Source organism: Nipponia nippon, unplaced genomic scaffold (assembly GCF_047370975.1).
Source record: "Nipponia nippon isolate SJK-2023a ecotype South Korea unplaced genomic scaffold, ASM4737097v1 scaffold_4, whole genome shotgun sequence".
Lineage (NCBI taxonomy): Eukaryota > Metazoa > Chordata > Aves > Pelecaniformes > Threskiornithidae > Nipponia > Nipponia nippon.
This window is the reverse complement of record NW_028262358.1, coordinates 67035727-67055766: the sequence shown is the minus strand read 5'-3', so window position 1 is coordinate 67055766 and position 20040 is coordinate 67035727. Positions and strand designations below refer to the sequence as shown.

The 20040-nt window shown below is 39.2% G+C and overlaps 1 protein-coding gene across 10 annotated transcripts in view; it reads right to left on the bottom strand.

Annotated features, from left to right (window-relative positions):
* Positions 1–1492: 1492 nt before the first annotated feature.
* Positions 1493–20040, bottom strand: part of PTPRK (protein tyrosine phosphatase receptor type K) — a 415551-nt gene continuing 397003 nt past the window's right edge. For all 10 annotated transcript variants that reach the window (XM_087774463.1, XM_087774462.1, XM_087774464.1 and 7 more), the window contains 12 exons: positions 18392–18428; positions 16570–16667; positions 15730–15846; positions 14809–14963; positions 13561–13696; positions 12111–12260; positions 11362–11535; positions 8211–8342; positions 7854–7979; positions 5584–5747; positions 4152–4287; positions 1493–1636 (listed from right to left, as the gene is read on the bottom strand). In XM_087774463.1, coding sequence (XP_087630589.1) covers positions 1583–1636; positions 4152–4287; positions 5584–5747; positions 7854–7979; positions 8211–8342; positions 11362–11535; positions 12111–12260; positions 13561–13696; positions 14809–14963; positions 15730–15846; positions 16570–16667; positions 18392–18428 — 1479 coding nt within the window. In that variant the 3' untranslated portion in view covers positions 1493–1582. The remainder of the gene's footprint in view (positions 1637–4151; positions 4288–5583; positions 5748–7853; positions 7980–8210; positions 8343–11361; positions 11536–12110; positions 12261–13560; positions 13697–14808; positions 14964–15729; positions 15847–16569; positions 16668–18391; positions 18429–20040) is intronic.

The following is a 20040-nucleotide window of genomic DNA, read 5'->3' as shown; positions in this document are numbered from 1 at the left end:
GTAAAGGAAGAAACTTAGGGCATACAGATGACAGGGAGTCTTCTCAAATACTCCCTGAAACACTGAGGTGAAAAATAATATAATTTTCCTTATCCAAATATATCGGTCTTCTGGACAAGACTGACTCCTTAACAAGGACAGTAAGTGAGAGGGTATCAAAATAGGAAATAATATAAAATAATCTTTAAATAAAAGTTTAATTCACTCTTACTTTACAGAATATTTAAAAGCACCTTATCATTTTACTGTCAGTTCTAAAAAAGACCAACACAAGACTGGAATGACTTTAGCTGGTAAAATATAGGAAACCTTGTGAACAAATGGATACAAGCTAAGCAAAAGCACAGTAATATTTTGTACACCACAACTATAATCAGAATCTGGCATTGGTTTATTCAAATTTTGCTTTCTTGGAAGCAAAGCTTACATGTTCGTAAACATCAAAATAAACATTGCTTAATTTTACAATTTGCTAAACAAATACTTTTTTACCCTCAAGGGCTTATGCAGAGCCACCTATTTGTCTGGCAGTTGTCCTGTTGACCTGTGCTTCAGTATTTTTTTAAACAATCAGTTCCCTTACAATTTTAATGGTGCTTAAAAATGTCTTCCAATATTGTGCAAGTCATAGGCAAGGCCATTTTGATGTGTGCCCTTCCTCACATAGTTTTTTGATCAGTACTTAACTAACACAACTGTGAAAAACTATACATTTTCAGGAAAATGTTTTGATTTTGGTCCTGTAGTTAAAGACCTTCTATAGCTGAGTTGTTTACATGGATTTGAATCACAAGCATGTACACAACAAAACCACTATACCAATGTTTCTTGGTCTATGCATAAAAAGTATGTCTTCTACTTACACTAAAACATACAAAAAATAAACTACAAAAATTGTTTACACTTGATTTCAGCAAAAAAAGCTTTCTTCAAGAAAAATGATTCTTCTTTTTTCAGCCATCAAAAAAGGAATGCAAGTAAACAATAAATACATGTGCTTTCTCCATATAGACATATTTACACTTGAGTCTTTGGCTTATGTTTAAGTTTCTTTATAAAGATCTTTACGTGATCCAGCCATCATTGCACATTAAAACAAAATAAGCCAGTTTTTTTTTTTACTATATATAATATATATATGCAACACTTGAAACGTATAAAGAATGAACCTTACTATCAATCTGCACTGTTATTGTACTTTAACAATGTATCAAAAGAAAAAAAAGAAAAATTAATACCATAGAGGAAATATTGATACATGCAACAGATGGTCGCTCTACTGGAATTGAGAGACGGCTGCATATACAAACACTGGAAAGTCCTAATTTGCGCTTCTGACTCTGGTTTTCATTAAATAGTATTTATGTGGCACTAAATGTTGATACTGTATACAAGCATAGAAACAGATTGAGTTCTTTTATTAAGATACACAACTTCATAAGAAAAATACTTTGCATTTAAAATTTAAAATCCCTCCCACCCCCCCTCTTCCCCTAAAATCTTTCTTCACAGGATCAAGAACTGTTGTCAAAACAGCTTATTGAGATTCATGTATTTGGTGACTTTGTCACATCCATTCCAACTAAGAGGATTCCAAGTACTCCAGCGCCACATCGTAGCAGAAGCGATATTGCTCCTTTAAGGGGAAAGAGGAAAAAAAAAAGAGAAGTTAAATTAAGATTCTAAAGTATTAGCAGCAATATCTACAAACAAGAATAGTCTTTGCTAACTACTATGCAATTTTAACTCCAAGCCTGACATGCTTGGGTCCACCCCCCCCCACCACACAAGTATATTACCAGCTCTGATTTAAAAACTCACCCTAACCAACGAACTGGAAAAAAAACCTGACCATGAAATGCAATGATTTGCTTCCCTGATTTTTTCAGCTTCTGAACTGGTTTATCAAACATGAAAAGTTCTCCTATCAGTCAGAGCATTCTTGCAGTGAAAGCACCTCAACTCTGATACACCATTTATATTTAAGTGAGCTGATACTGGGCAGTTAACCAGCGTCTGCTGCATGGGCTGCCAGGGAACGGCTAGGGAATACTGAGCTGTGACACAAAGCTGCTCTGCGCCCACAGCCCACGTGTAGTCGTGTCAATGTAACGTCCAAGAGATCAGATGCACATTTAAAAGAGAAGTTAAAGCTCAAAATTTCATCACGGTTAGTATTTCTCCTTAGCAAGGCTGCTGTTCAGAGCTGATACTGGGGGAGAGGGAGGAGGAAGGAGAGGGCAAGAAGAAGAAAAAGCAAGGAAATGAATTCAATCTCTATTGTCCTTGCGACCTAACAAAATGAATCTGCTTTTGTGATTTATTTTTGTTTGCAAAGGAAGCCAGTGTGATCCATTAGCAGGAAGTGGTGGGGATATCTTAAAGGCTTTATTGTGCTGCTCATTTTTGTTATCTGATCATGTCGCTGAATGTAGGGCACATGACAGTGTTAGATATTGGTTTTCCTGGTTTGTTTTCTAACTAACGACTCAACAGCTGCTGCTGTTCAAGAGTTCTGAATAAAAACCCCCACAACAGAAACACGTAACTATGGAAATTCAGTAACTGCAGATTAAAGCTACAATGGAATGCAGGACTATTTTGAAACGAAATAAAAGTTTACAGACCATTTATCAGAAACACACGCAATCTACCTTGGCCTCCCTTCACAGTGACACAAGTAATTTTCCATGTGATCTGACCTGTTTTCTTCATAGCAATGAACTGAAATCCAGGCAGCAATTCAATATGTTACGTCTCAGACGTCTACGGCACAGTAGACTGCAAAGTATTTCTGACAAAACCAGCAATACCTAGCCCAATGTCACTGCTGCTACAGGATGCTCTACCTGTTAACATTTTAACCATCTTAATTTATGTGGTGGCAAAGGATGGAAGTGATGCACAATAATTAAACAAATCATGCCACAGAAGCTACTTGATGCCAAGCAAGCAGTGACACCTGGAAAAAAGGGCAATACGGGGAGAGGCAGCTACAGCCATTTTGCTCAATATGCAAGTTCAGAAGGTCAGAAGCAATTTTCACTATGCATAAACTGCAAAACGTTTTTCATTTCAATTGGCATCCCTAATTTTTATGCTGTAGGCAGCCACCTGGCTGAAAAGTGACACTGACTGCTGGTAGTGTGAGAGTCAAATGGCAGAAACTCCCAAACACTGTCTAACCTGCTTTCACATTCACCCAGAGGAAGGAAAAAAAAAAACCCCACTTGGGAGAATTCTTTTCAGGACTTTCCACTATGTTCAGTTTTCACGACTGAAGTGATCACACGGATGGATATGTCCTCATACTGTACGCATCAAGATTGACCAGAAGAGTGAAGGTTATTTTGAGTTCTGGCAATGTACATGCAAATATTTAGTGTTGTGGTTTTGCTAATTCAGCTCATATTGTTTATATTAGTTTATTGTTTATAGTGTTTATTATTTAGGTTAACTGTTGGACTCAATGATCTTAAGGGTCTTTTCCAACCCAAATGATTCTATATACTCATTTCCAACGTACTAGATCCAAGTCTTTGATTTTAAAGTCCTGAGGTATCATTTTGACTGCTACAAATCTGAGTAACAAACATTATCATTACTCAATTCAGCTTCCAAAGCAGCAGTTGTTATTAAGAGCAAAATATTGACATCTCCGGCTTCTAATCTGGACTTCAGAGCTTATTCCTACCAAGAAGAAATGCCTTGCTCTGCAAGATTTCAAGATGGTTTGCGTGAACACAACCCGCTGAAACTTCTCTTCAAATAGACCAGGTTACTTTTGGGAGATTAAAGTGCATTCTGTTAACTCAGAATGTTTTCTGTGAAAAGCACAGTACCACTACAAGAAAAGTAGCATAAAATGCTTAGCCTGGCCTCTCATGATGCTGGCTTGTGTGTACAGTCAAGAGATTTCCACCACAGAATGTAACGTTTCCCAATCTTACGCTCATACCAAGACTCAGAACAGCCTCTGCTCAGCCTATACTACAAGGGGAGCCCAAGACCCAAAAAACATGTCCCTTTCTTCTTGAGCAAGCATAGGTTTGCTCTGTTTTGTGGGCACAGGACTGAGAACGCAGATCACACAACAAGAGCGCCTCTGGCTCCCAGGCTGTTTGCAATAACCCTGATGGGCTGCTGCTTACCGGAGTTTCTACCATGTTGGGCTTACTGTTCCGCAAAGTCTTCACAGCGTGGAAAACGTCCACAACGTTCTGCCTTTTTACCATCTCAACCACAATGCCGATGGCACAGAACATCCCGCTCCGGCCACCACCGTTTCTGTACACAAGGAAAAGAGCCGGTTAAATGTCACCGTGGCATAAGAGAGTATGCAAAACGCACTTGTGTTCTTTCACTCTGTAAGCATGAGTGATTCGTGATCTCCACAGGGAGACCAGGCTTTAGCAATCTCCTTGCAGCTCCAGTGGGTTTGGTCTGAGACATTTGCTGTTTCTGACCTTCCTTTCAATTACTTCTTTTGAATTCTACCCTTACAGCCCACCGTGCTGCCCAGCTATGCTATAGCCTAATTTACATAGGCATTAGAAATAAAAAAGTAAGTTCAATGGCAAGTACGACATTAGAAATTAAAAACCAAGTTCAATGGCAAGTACAACATTTTCCATTTAGTTCTGGAAAGAGACTCACTTAAATTATCCTATGGCATGAGTATTATCTCGCCAGAGTAATGCCAAGGCATCACTGATTTGATATCTTGTTGACCTCTGGGGACACTTCTGAACTATTTTAATCTTAATTTCAAAGAAATTAAGGTAGGTACTTCTTAAGTTTAAATTAGCCCGAAGTTTATACGGATAAAAATGAGGGGTGGGCAGAAAGGGGCCACAAGTTAATTCTGAACATTTCAACAGAAGCCTTCTTTTAAAAGTAGGGAGAAATGCATAATTCAATTTCTAAGTTTTAAACTTTATATTTAAATAAGGTAGGAGAGAGACCGGTCATTCTCTGCTTAGAGAGAAAAAGATACTGCCTTTTCAAAACTTCCAAAACAGCTCTCATTCGATATTTAAAGGCTCAGATAAGCAGCCAGCTGTCATTTACCAACAACAGTTTTAGTACAATGTACTGTGTTATAGAACTTTTCTCTGGTTTCATATATCCATAGCTTTCAGTCTAAAACCCTCAAAATAAGTAGGCCTTCTGGAAAAAATGCAACACACAATATGCAAGAGATACCCAAAGAAATAACCATTTGGCATTCAGCATAAAAGACTTCCTTACTGAAACCATATAGAAGAAATTGATCTGTACACGTTTTGTACCTGAAAAACATGCAATTGTGTACAGAAGGAAACAATACACAGTATTACTGTAGCATCATGTCCAAAATACTCATTCCCATGGTACCTTGACCTGACACAGAGAAATCTGAAAGTTCATGAAAAGCTAACCTACAGTACTAGTGTGTGTGGTTGTTTTTTTTTTTTATAATAAAGAAACAAGGGCACGTGCAAAAGAATGTAGCCATGAGAATACTGCTTGAACTTAAAACAAGAACTAATTTATAAGCATTTATTTGAAGAGCAGCAATTTGACTTTCTCCCAATTACTCACAGGCAATGGATGATGGTCCGGCCCTCCCCTTCTTCACATTCCTCTTGCCATTTTTCAACCTGGAGAATTAACTTCAGGAAGGATCTCTTGGAAGCTGGTACATCTCTGTGAGAAGCCCATCCTAAATACTGGAATTGCTGCACCATCAGATAGCCCTCTTGTGGCTGAGGGAAACCAAAGAGCTTTAGGTCAATATGGCACCTTTACATCTTGGTTTAGAAAACCAAAATATAAAACTAACATGAAACCTAAGTGTTTATATTATGGACAGATTCAAACATGTATATACATTACATGGTAGTATGTAATGTATATACATTATATACATTAGGGTCTCCTTTAGGGTGTGTGTATATATATACACAGTGTATATATACACACACAGTGTGTATATATATATATATCTATATACACACACACACACAGAGTAGGGTCTCCATTAATTCGTATCACTTGAGCTCAAGGAAGATATCAAAAAAGGAAAAAAGGGAACTACATTGAAGACAGCATCACAGTTTATCAATCCACAGTTTATCAATCACTAATGTAACCGATACTGACTTTTTCTAATGAACAAATTCCCTAGATTCTACGTGTGCAGGATTTTTATCCTTAACATCAATAATCAATTAAAAACATTACTGTTAAATTCTTAGACCTACAGAAATGAAGAGACGTACCTTTGGCTCCCATGCATGAACTGACCCCATTATAAATAAACAAGTAATATTGGTGCACAAATACAACTATTTTCCCTGAAGTCTTCCCTTTTTGCCAGACTATGATAATCATGACAGCCTTGCTGCCAGTCTCTCGAGCCTTCCATGTGCTAGATGCTATGCAGGGAGAGCTTTGAATAGAATTAGACTGTCACAAGAAAGGCCTCAATAATTGGAAGAATAAATAGTCTATTCAGTTTCTTAGAGCTGAAAACGATGAAAAGGAGTAGGAATGTGGATTTCAGAAAAGGAAAAACAGAGCAGAAAGATACTGAGAAGCAAGAAGTAAAGGCAAAAAGTCATGGGAGACAAAAAGAAGTAGAGGAGTAGACAATCAAAACACTGTAAAAAAGAAGAAATGGAAAAAGTGAAAATAAGAAATAAGCCAAAAAAAAGAGGAAGTCTCAAAATACAACAAAAGAAGCACTATGGCGTAATATTTGCCAGTGTGCCTACATCTTCGCTTCCTGTAGCTTCCAAACAAGGTATGAAGAGCTCAAAATGTTTTTCTTTGCTCTGAATATAAGCAAAATAAAGGTTTGGATAAAATACTGGCCACACACAAACCAATCTCTACACTTTGAAAAATGAAAATGTGACCAAAATCAAAAGGAAAAAAAAAAAATCTTTGTATACACAGTAATCAGTTTTCCCCACAGCTATTCTCAACATGAATGAAAGTTAAACGTATACTCCAAGTGGCAGTTGGTGCTGTGTAAGTTCAGTATTGGATGAAAGGCACAAAGTAGTAATGGTAAATAAAATAGCGATTGCCGGTGAACTGTACATAATAAGAATGGCACAAGCATCTGTAACTCCTTACCTGCAGGCAACATAAATAAGTGATTTATAGTGGTGAGCTAAAGGAGGAGCCACTGTGTGGCAAACAGGGTTTAAGAAGATGCTGTGTAGTGCGAAACACTACGGGACAGCAAAAAGACAAGATGGTGCAAGGTGTGAGAAAGCCGACAAGAGTGCAAAACTGGCACTGCTACTGAAGTTGAGAAAAAGATGATAACTGTAGGTTGAGGCAGAGTGGTGCAGAACCCTTCACAGGCAGAGGAGCTTTCAGAGTTTTTTCGCACCCATTCTTTGCAGGGCGTCACAATCCTCCTTTTATGTTGTGGTTCTCACATTTTAGGCTGAGAAGGTGCTGGCTGCATAACCAGCCTCAGCACTCCTGTTCCTGATTCACCACGGAAGATGTCTTACGGAAGCTACGAATTAAATACCTGTCACTACACGTTCATCACAGGGATACTTCTTTCACTGCACACCGAACAAGCAGAATACTTCTCATACATCTTCAACCCATCAGGGAGAACGCCACAGAACAACAGTCATTCACCTTACTGCTCTCTCTGCTTAGCATGCAGCTATAGAAAAGTACTAGAAATTAGTATTAGATATCGATGCTTGACTGACTCTTTTCAGGGTAATATCTTAAGAACGTTAGTATTTTACTATTTTTCAAAATTAAAACCCACAAGAGCCTAGAGAATGTTAAAAATGACATATTTTTATGTTACATATTGTTATGATAATGCTTACTCTTGTTAGATTGCATATCCTGAAAATTCGGTTTATGACATCGCAGTCCATTGAACACGACATGCATTCCACTTGGATGGGACCGTACCGCAGTATCCCTTCCTCAGGCCAGTATTGCGGGCAGCCCTGTGCCAGAGCAAAATGGGCATAATTAAATGGTAAGTTACAACTTGTGCATTGCCTTATTCCACTGCAGACATCTCACCTAACCTTTACTGAGCAACTAGTGTTAATTAGTTGCTGTAAAGCAGAGAATAACTGTAAAGTCACTGCACTGCTCTACATTTTGATCGTGTAGTGGATCCAGAGTGATTAAAGCATGCGACGGTACATGGAAAACTCGAGCCCCAAACTAACCTGTGCTAAGTCGACTTCATTTAGCATAACAAGAGAAGTACAGCCGTAGTCATACACTAATCTCCAGAAATCTTTCACAGTGTTTGGTAAAGGATGTTGTGTGACAATAAAAGCTGCTGGCTGCCTGTAGCTCTGTAAAGGCAAACAATTTTATTAGCACCGGTAGAGGAAGTACTTGATAACTTCCACTCAAACACTGCAACAGAAAAAACACATAAATAGAACAAAGCTGCGACATCAATTACACCAGATTTCACCAAAGCTGATGTTAAAAATACATTGTCATCTCCGGTAAGAACAAAGAGGTTACTCTGCTCAGGTCTGCCTTCTGCTTTGTTACAGGCCAAGCCCTGTTTCAGTTCAGATATGCACAGGGCACTGAAGATGCTCTTCAGGGCTCTGCAGAGATGAGGCTCAGGCAACTCCACTCCAGGCACTGTGTCCAGGAGAGCAAGCAGGAAACCTCCTCATGTTGCAGAGAGAGGTGCAGAGGTCTCAGAAGGTCACGCCATCCACAGCAGGTTACACGTGAGCTCTGTGACTGAACTGGGGACTAAGCTCAATCCCACATTCTGTTTCAGTGCCACAGCCACAGGGTCACCCACAGAACTGACCTTCAGGACTACAGGGGCCCATTTCCAGCAGAAAGTAGAAGTTAAAACAGGAATATACTGTTTCCTGTCATGACAGCAGATTCCATTTTCTGTATACGGTGTTACATGCAACTGCAAATAGGGATTTCCAGTCTTGCATAGGTTAGCTGAGATGCAACTAATAGCAGAGGGCCTAAGTCCCTGCAGCACATGTATTATGAGCAGCAAGCAGAAGAGGAGAGATCAGAAGTTTTTTTGCAGGCAATCTGCAACTATGCATGGAAGAGTTCTGCAGTGAAGGAATACAGATATGAACTGGCAAGGAAGCACTGACAGGTTAACCTGAGAAACAGAGTAAGATGGTGAATATTCTTGTAGGCGGATGGGACTGTAAGTCACCAGTTTGAAGATGAAGTGCTGCGACTGCTGTATGCAATGCAGAGACCCCCATGTTTAGCACCTCTGCTGGTACCAAAAGCAGTTTGGCTGTTTTTTTACTGAATTAAGTAGAGTAAATTAACCTAGCAGAAAGATCTGGTAGGGTGGCTAAACATCTTCTGGTATGGAAGCTTGCTTGTCTGAAGATTGATATGAGGGATCTTCACATGCAATATATCAACATACCCTCAAAGAGCATAGTGTGAGGCCCAGAAGGAAAAAATACAATTCTTTTCACCCTTCTGCTTGCTGTAAATTGTGAAGATAACAAATTAATGTCTTTAGCATCAGTACTTGTTTGACAACAGAATAAGGAGGGTGACGGTTTTTTTATCTATGTTTGCTATCCTTGTCTAATGCAGAAAGCATATTGGGGTAGTAGCAGCTTGTGTTCCACTTCCTAGATCTGTCCAGGGAGCAAAGAGGAACAACCAATATCGAGTCTTCCCTTGTATTTTTAAGAAATAAAACACGTACTCGCTGATGTTTTCCTAGCCCTCTTCCCCATCATTTCTGGTCTTTCCTGAGATGAGAGAATGTACTGAGTCTGAGATGATCGGGTGTTCAAAAAGAACAGGCAGGAGATCTGCTGTCACACTGGGAAGCAGACAACTTCTTGTGGGAACACAGGGACAAGTACATTGCAGAAAGGGGAAAGTTTCCATTTCTGTTTTGCTATCAAAAGTCCCCTTTCCTTGCCCAGCAGTGGGGTCCCTCTCTCTGAATAAATCAGTCTTAAAAAAAAAAGAAAAGAGAAAGGGCAATAAAAAGCTTTTATTACCCAAAGTTTTAACCCTGTACTTATAGCCTTGTTATATGCCTTCATTGTAATATATTACTTTTTTTCTGCTCCTTTTATTACTACCATTTCTGTCTTTCCTTACTTGCCTCTGATTGCTCATCCATTAATACACTGCCTGGTTCCTGTCCCTGCCTGCCACACACTGTTACACACTGAGAGCCCTCCTGCCACCCAGCCCGTCAGCCTGCGTTGTCTTCCTTTCTCCCCAAACCACACTCCTCTATGCAGCTGTGTTGTGTGGTCCGTAGCACATCAATTTTATCCAGGTGCTTAATGTAATTTTAACTGCAATCCTACACAATTTTGGTTGCTACCAAAATTCTGCTCACTGCTCTAGCTCATCCGTTCAGCACCAGTGACTCCCTGATAGATTGGTCTCACACATGCTACTCCTCTATTTTTCTGGCACAATAGCTAACTGTGAGATCAGGGACTGCATTTTGCTAGCAGTTCAAATGTTTCTTGCACTAGCTCAGGTAGAACTCCAGGATGAATACCATTCAGTCCTGATGATTTCTGCTGCTATTTGCCATTTTATTCCCGCATCTCTTCTTGACACAGCAGTTTCTGACAGCACTTCATTTTTGAGGAAAGGGAGATGCTCCTGGAAATCAGGACACTTTTTAAAGTATGTATTGTAAAGGCGACTTTAGGGGCCTAACTTTGGACATGCTAACGGCAGGCACAGGCAGGTATCTGACAACACATGTGATGAACTGTTTTATGGATCAGACATCTATAAGCAGGTTCACCTCCATTCTTCCCATTAATTAACCTTTCCCCTGACAATACTTCTGTCGCTCAGACTTCAAGGGTCTTTAAAGAGCTGCAACTCAAAATATGAACAAAACCAATCCTATCCCCAAACGTGCTAAAGAAACGTTTGTTTGTTTTTTTTTTTTTTCTCCTTCTCCCTGTCTCTCCTGCCTCAATATATGTAGCCTTTCTGCTAAAACAGTGATAGTAACCTCATGCTCAGGCAGCTAATATTTACTTCCCAAACAGCAAATTTTTGAGATCCTGCTGAGATTTGAGAATTGGAGTGCTGGAGACTAGAGCTTTATACAGTGCTGTGGAAAAGGGGAGATTTCCAGTGGGTCCCATGAGGATGTGTAAGACTAAAGATAAAAAACCTTATGAACAAGCAACACAAGCTGGTGGAGTTTCTTACCCATTCCCCCCACCCTTCTTTGTTAGGACCGTTTCACTGGGCACTAGAGTAAGAAAGAACTACCCTTTCTTAAACCAGCAAGTGCTCTCTCTCATATTACACAGCTTTTCACGGCACACTACGCAGACAAAGAAGATAGTCTCTTACATCCATAAGAGCAGCATTGATGTAGTTGCTGCTCTCCCCATCAATAGTAATTAAGAAAGGCAGACATCTGTCAGGTGGCAGCATATCCATGAAGCGGTTCTTGTCGTGGTTCCTTGGCAAGCAGGCTATGCTGCAGTCCTCCGCTTGCAGGCGAGGGGTGACAGAATTCAGGGTCTAAGGGAGAGAGGACGCTCGCTTTAGCACGCTGAACTAACAGACAATGGACTCAAGATTCCCCAAGTTTTAATTTAAAATATTGCAATATGGGAAAAAGTGAGGCATTAGCAAGAAGACATTAGCAAATAAGAGCTCCTATCTGTTTGATGGACATGCTGGGGCTTTTCAAGGGGGGTTAAGCTGCCCGTGCACACCTGTACACAGGTGCTCTGTGTGCCACTGAACAGATTCCTCCTGCCACCATCCCCTCCAAAAGAAATAAAACAAAGAGGATCCTTTGGAGCCCTAAAGAGCTATGCCTTAGCTGTGTAAATGCAAGCCAAAACTCTCTGTTGTTCCTAGTCAGTGCTCTTTATTCCAGACAGATATTTACTGCAATTTTATTCAAAGGAGGATATTCCATCTTTAAAACAGCTTTGCAAAGCACATAAACACAGGTGCTTTATTTTGTGGACCCAAAGCAAGGCACCAAATGCTATAAACGTGATATGAAAACCCTTTCCCTTAAAATAAATGTATCTAGAGGCAAAAAAATTATTGTCACATGAAGAGTTAGTAGGAACTGCAAATACCTGAAACTCATCTTTGAGATGCGAAGAGTTTGTCTGAGAGTCTATTCTAATCATATCAAAATAAGCAGCTTTGAATTCGCAGACAGGAATGGCAGTTTCTCCACACAGGCAAGCTTCTAGAATGGCATCATGAATAAAGATGTACTGCTCCTACCAAATTAGGCAAAGAAACAAAAATTATAGCCATTTAAAAACAACAGATCTTTCTTTCTTTCAGGATAAACTGATCTCCTGCACACTGTAAAACTCATTCAAGGTAGTGTTCATCAATCCGTTAAATAACACTTTAGTACAAACACAATCTTGTCCTAATTGGGATGCAGTTAACAAGGATGTTTTCTTCAGAACCAATTTAAATTCAGTAAAACTTAACAGAACAGGCATAGCAATTTATTTAATGGGAAGTTTTCAGTTTTCTTGTGATGCTTGTGGGTTTCTGCATACAGGCCAGTGACTTGTCGGCTTTACTCATTTCGTTTTTTTAAAAATAGCTTTCAGTCTTATAAGACTAGCAGAAAGGGTAAATTGCTTCAAGCACTACTAGTGTGATTAGCAACTATTTGGCACGCTGCATTCTCCTTATGTGTGTGCAAGCGAATTGTCCAATAGCCGGCTCTAGGCCAGTAATAAACTCAAGTGTGTCCCATCAGGAACAGCATTTCTTCTCGTTTTTTTTTTTTTCTGACTTGCCTTGAGATATCCTGAGTCCGAGACAACTGCATTACTATTTCAATCGGACTTCCTGTCAATTTTTACACAAAGCCTTTTATATTTACTTATCCCGAGAATAATATATGTAAATCACGTCTAGACTGCTGTGCCAGCCTCACCTAGGTATTGTGGATACTGATGAGGTTATTAACAGCACAAACTTTAACATGTGCCTGTAACAAGAGCCATGGTTGTATTCTGGCTCTACAGTCAGATGGTTTTACTGTGGAGTTGCTGAAGGTATGACAAAAATCAAGAAGGGTAGAAAAGGAAAAAGGCTTGGCAATGAGGTTAAGAAAGCAAATAAAAACAGAGTTGAAAAGGGAGAGTGAAATCACATAAAATTCCACAGGTAAGTCAAATCATGGATAAAGTGGTTGGAGATAGTCTAAAACCGGTGGCAACCTGCTGAAAGTCCAACTTTGGATTCCTGGAATTGCTGATACCAGAGCTGGGGAGAGACATGCCAGAGAGGCCTACTGTAGGGTATTCCCTAAAAAATCCTCCTTGCTCTCCTTTTGTTACAAAGTTAGGTGGCCACTTCTTTGTGTGAAGACTGAAAATTGCTGGCAGATTTTTTGCACCACCCTGGTTCTGGGTGCTGTGTGCATTGAGCAATGGTCCCCAGTGGAGGTAACCCTGCAACAGGGCCACTGGCTGCTCTTTGCAGAGTGACAGTGAAATTCTGACCTAGCACGTTTCAGAAAGCACCAGGTGCTTTGAAGGTAAACCACCATACCTCTGTCTGTACCATGTTGATGCGACGGGACCGTAAGGCTTTGACACAGTTGTAGATATCCACAACACCTTCTCTTTCTGCCATATCTAACATGATATCAATCACAATATAGCAACCTGTTCGTCCAGCACCAGCACTAAAAAAAAATCAGTAAATATTGTTAGGAATAGCCCCATGAAAACACCTACAAACTTTATAAACCCATTACTGAGAGCATTTTTATACAGTCATTCAATTCTTTCATCACAACCACTATCTAATTTTTATCTTCTCTCCTTCTCTTCATAAGGTCCTTTAAATCTTTTGATGTGCCCAAAACAACGATTTTCTATCAGGTTTGATCCACTAAGTAACAGCAAAAAACCCCCTGTTTTCCTCCTTTTATCACCCAGATCAATACTTAAAGTAAAAAAGAAAGGATAGTTAAACTGAAATCTGGAGGATGACTAAGCTCATGCACTTCAAAATATGACAGATCTTATTTTTGTTTAATAAGACTAAGGATGATTTTTAAGTGATACATTACAATAAGAAACTCAAGTGTAGGTTTTACCAGCCAAGCTCTAAGCTGGTTCAGGCAGCACATTTAACAATATCCAGAAGAATCTCTCTCGATTTATTTTGGTTTTATATAAAGCTATGGACAGTTTTTGCACAGTGAATTCTTAAATTCTGTAAAGGCTGAGTGACTCTGTCTCCAGAATGTAATTAAACATTTGACGGTGCTGAAAGAAAATTCTATTTGTCAAAAGACTGTGTCCCAACAACACAAACCTTGCAAAACTTGCACAGGAAAAACAACATTCTGTATTTGTTGCCATGAACCTCATTCCATCTTCCTTCGTCTACTTGCTTACTTTGATTTAAATTAATAATCCGTTCAGACATTGTATGCAACACCGAGCTATCAAAGCAGCTATATCTACACTTATTCTCGAATGCTGTCACAAAATTGTTGTAGGCTACCTAAAATGATAGCCTGAAGTATCATATGATTTAGCTGGTGCAGCTCTTGCAGGAAAAAGACCATCTCTGGCTATTCTATTTAAGAAAAGTGTACTAGAATCCAGTTATTTCCAAATGTTGCTGTAGACAGCCAAATCGTACTGCTGCATGAATTAGTCAATTCAAAAAGGGAACAACAAAAACAAAACACTTCAAAATGATGGATGCTTCACAAAAGACTACTGTAAATGCTCACATACATAGTTGTAGGGAAAAAAATCAATCTACCTCTTCTGTACACACCTGCAATGGACAACAATAGGCCCTGCACTAGGAGGGTTAGATAATTTGACTCTCCGTATGAAGGAAAGCAGGCCTGTGGCGTTATAAGGAACTCCATGATCTGGCCAGCCGGTGAAATGAAACTGTTTAACTTCACGGATTTCATTGTAGCCCCTCTGTAAAAGGCAAAAAAAAAAAAAAAAAGGTTATGAAATTCAAAGTCTTTCATAGACTAGATATTCTCTGACTCAAATAATGATAACACACACTGACAGAAACTACATGCTGTTTTCATTGTTTCACCAATTATTTAAAGCAAAGACCATACGAAGCTTAAAGATGTCATTTGCTTTGGTTTTTTTTTTTACATTTTGAAGTTCGCAATTTTTACTTTTGCCATTAAGTACACCAGTTTTGCTTCATTAGATTTTTTTTTTTTTTAATAGACTTCAGTGCAATTCGCATCGATTTTCAGAAGTTTTGCTAATTAAGACAATGGCCTGCTACGTTTACAGGCAAGTATAAAGATTTACCAGAAGACCACAACTGTATCACACATCTCACATTCAGAGTTTGTTTTTGATTAAGTGAGATTGACTCAGCGGCATTCGGGGCAGAATGAACGGAGATGAATGACAGGCATGACTCAAAACCCGGTACTTGCACTCAGCTCGGAAGTGTGACTACAGAGAAGAGGTGACTGTCAGAGAGGGAGGGTAGCAGTCAACATTTCTGGGGAAATTTGAAATCCCACAGTGAGATGTGTGTTTGAATAGCCTGATGCAATGCCTTACTCCCACGGTGACGTAAGGCTGCCTACGCTGTGGTCCTGTTAACCAGAGGGATTTGGTATTGTACAGCAACACGCCCAAGCATAGCCTCCTCCATACTTCTTGCTACCAGGGAACGGTATTTTGCCAAGCCCCTTCCAAATGTGCTCACCCTTCCCAGAGTGAAGGTCCTGACGACGTACTCCGCAAGGGGCTCCATCTCTATACAAGTCACTTTGAAGTCACCATAAACTTCTGTGTCATCAGGCCAATACTTGTAGCACTTGACCTAAATACAAAATGGGAATGCATTTTACACCAAAGGAAAAGAAAAGCTTGAGGATATGTTACTGCATGTACTGCATTACACCGCATTTATTTCCAAAATGACCATGCACTCATGTGGCTTGTCACGGCTAACGGCTGTTCTGTCAGGTTAAGCACTAGCTACAAGGAGTTTCCACTGCTTTACACAGCTGTACTTAGATGCCAAAGTCATTTCTAAATGAGCATTTATCTTTTTTTTTAGTGCTGAGCTATGGAATACATTTCCCCTTATGTTAAACTGGGATGCATTTCATATCAGTAATCGAACTGTTGCAAATAACCCCAGATACTTTTATATTACTCCCTGAGGGATGTGTTACTGTTAAACTGTAAATAATTTGCTGATTTCTAGCCACTGATACAGAAGCACATTTGCTCACTAGTCCACATATTCTGCTCATTTGAGTGACAATACACAGATCTATTTTGCTGAAATATGAATTTTGGATTCAGACAATTTTTCACTACTCATGAAAGCAACACAGCATCAGCGTTCTTCAGAAGTTAGCTTTGATTTTACACACTACCATAACTGCAACAATGTCTGGACTCTCCCCCTTCCCCTCCTCTCAGGATGCAGGGTTGTCCTTCACAAGACTCTTCTGCATTCTGCTGAAACTGTGTCTTGTCAGCAGGATTTTCTTTAGGCTTGTAGCATTAAAAGAAAAACAAACCAAAAACTTACTCTCCCAACTTCCACTAAATTTGTGACCATCACAACGCAAGCTGATTGCTCCTGCCATATCATTCTCCAAAAGTCATACACAGTCTCATGAACCGGACCTGTAAGAAAAAATTCCAGGTAATACTCTGCAACAAAATAACAGTCAAAGCAAATGCTAAAAATAAAATCAAGTGCTTTTCAGAGCTGATAAACATGAACACACTTGCTCAAAGATGAAAGCTTCATGAAACCACATCATCATACCAGTTTCCAGACTATATTGTTATTTCTAACCCACGCTGAATCTTCTCAGTTTAACTGAATTACCACTTGAAAGAAATTAATAGCAGGTGTTTCACGTAGCGAAATGCCAGAAGTTGCTTGAAAACTACAAGGACACAGCAGTGTGTGACTACATCTATAGTCACATGTCTAGGTTTGTTTTACATTTGTTAAATATAATGTGTTGAGCGTGAGTTTCTTCAGATGTTCACCGAGGAGATGCCCACACCGGAGTGCAGTATCAGTCAGGAGGGCTGGTGATACAGATGCTGTGCACTTACCATCTAGCTCCCGGCAAAGGGCGCAAGCACGAGTAGGCACTGAGGCAGAAACTTCCCACTGAAAGGTGTTTAAACTAACTTAACTACTTTTCTGTGAAGCAAACAACGAGCACTTGTTTAAGCTTTGCCTCCTGCTCTGCTGCAGAGACAAGACATGTTCAGTTGAGCGACAGAGGCTTTTACCTTGTTACAATCATCTCAGAAACAGCTCCCTGACCACAGTCCAGCAGTAGTATAAATATTACTGTATATAACACACATCTGAAGACTCAACCACATTCCTTCATATGCTAGATCGAAGGCTGCATACTAAAGCAGCCATATTTTTTGTGTCCTTTACACACTATTATGTGCAATGATTTACATAGTAAAGCAGAAATAAAATACAAATGTAGATTTAATTGCCATAGAGAGACCCGTTTAGACAGCACTTACCCAAAAATAAAAAAAACGTGGACAGAAATTCGAGCACCCTGCTTTAAAACAAACCTTTAGTTTGTCTTTCCTGCGTGCAGCTACAATCAACCAAGGGCACAAATAACAGGGTATTTCCAGCCAGCTATCTGATTATACTTACAGATCAAATAATGACACATCTAAATCTAATTATTTTTACTTTAATTCATAGCCTCTGATATTTCAGTGCAATCTTAGACTAATCTATTTGTTATTTTCTCATTGTGAGGAGTTTTTATCAGAAATAAAGGAATAATTTCCATAGAAATGCAATTTTTTCCTCTAACTCCCCTTTTTATTAGCAGGGTGTTATACGATAAAAATTTCCCTCACTTCTTCCTACAAAGAGGCTTTGTCCTTCTCTGGCCTTACTTTTCCCACATTTTCTGAGATAGCATTTAATTTATCATTATTATCTTCACCATCTCCATCCTGGACTAAATCCTAGACAGTAAAATAATACACTGTAATATGAAAAGAAGAATGCCTCAAGGCAGGTTGAAACTGTTGTCTTCTCTGTCCACGTGCCTCTTTTCTCTAGTCATCTTCATAATGGGAAATCATGGTAGTAGCTTCTGACTTTATCAACTGAATTTATCACTGAAAGAGTTGCTCAATATCTAATTAACGTGACAAATTAGTGCAATTTTTGCATTTATTCACATTCCACCTGAACATGCTATGTTAATTTACCATAACAAAAGATGGCATTTCAGAATATTGGATATGCTTTAGTTTCATATACTTCCATTTTACCAAAACACTGCTGGACACACACTACAGAGAACACTTGTTTGGTTTGATTAATGCTGGCAGATTCTTACCTTGGGTTGCAATATAGTGACTTGGTCTCTGGTACCCCTAAAACAGCAATATAAGTTGGTTTGAGTACCATATTACTAACAGAGAGGGGAAAATAAAAGCACAAGGGTACTACAGAATTCTTATCTCTAGACAACGTTTTCAGAACAAACCAATATTTAAGAGCAGCATGAGGCTCAAAACCTAAAAAAATGGTTAATACTGAAAAAGTTTGAATGACAACAGATAAAATGGAAATAAGAACATCTGACTTGAACAGACATTGCAGTGTATGGGAAGGAGTATTCTAGATGGGTCCCTTGGGCCTAAAAACTAGTCTTCTATTGACATTGTCTCCCCAGCCAAATACACTGGGGCGTTTATTTAAAATTTAGTAAAAATTGTCTTTGCCACCAGATTATCTCAATAGTTGATCTGTGTTCCCAGCTCATCCAGTATGAAAAAATACACAGCTTTTGTCTTCTTCCAAATAGAGAATTATTGTAAGGCACAAAGAGGTATGTACCCGAGCCATAACTAACGAGGACAGATCTGAACACTGTGGTGTGTGCACAGAATGAAGGTCCTACTGTAGTGGAATCTTCTGCAAAATATTTTGTGCTACTGCACAAACCATGCATCAATTATACTGGACATGATGCACACAAGTATATACACATACATATAGATAGATAACCCTACACGCCTAAGCCTTTCCAGTTAGCTGGGTCTATGCCAGTGCTAGTGGTACTGTACAGCATTAATCGTCTGCATAAAAACTACAAGACAGAGATTCTGCTCTTGAGGAAATAATTCAGAATATGTTTTGACCAGTGCCAGCAACATTAGCTACAAAGAGGAAGGAAACTTTAGTATTGCTGGAGAAGACACTACAGAATTTCACAATGGGCAAATGTTAAAGAAATAGCTCCAATTATTTTCTAGGTTACAGTTTTATTAGGCCACTTGATTCAAGTATTGCATTACAAGGGAGCACGAGTCCTTGGATTCCTGGTATTCACAAGATGCTACTAAAGTGAAGGATTTCAATGTACCCAAGGAGTTTATATCCTTTCCCACAGACTGCTTCATTATCCTGTCTAGAGTGAGAGCACCTTCTTCTGGGGCTTATGAAAAAGCTTCTGAGTATCTTACTCCTGGCTTTACAAGAGACCAAGATTGCATCAAATGACTAAAAAATTTTTCCTGGAGTCCTTAATAGCAAGCCCCAGCTTCAAACTATGAAAGTGAAACCTATGCTACACTGTTTTACACTCAGTAATGCTTTCCAGAAGAGGGTAGAAGTGTCACTTTAAAATTGCAAAGTGCTAGTTTTAACTTGTAGCTTTCCTATGTGGTTATAATGAGATTCAATTTACTCCTAAATAAGAGAAACAATGTCCTCAAGGAACTGGAATTATTGCAAATCTGGGAGAGTTTTGTTGTTTAAGGCCCCAGGCAAAATATCACAGGCCTAACACTTCACAGTGATTGCTGTATAAAAATATCAAAATACAGACACAGTGTTATACCTGGAGCTAAATCTTTATGTCCTGGAGAGTCAAGAGGATCTTAAATAATTTATCAACTAACAGTGGACAGGAAAAATTAGTAAGGTGCAATTATAAAGAATTATAAAGAAAATTAACCAAAGCCATGTATTTTAAAAACA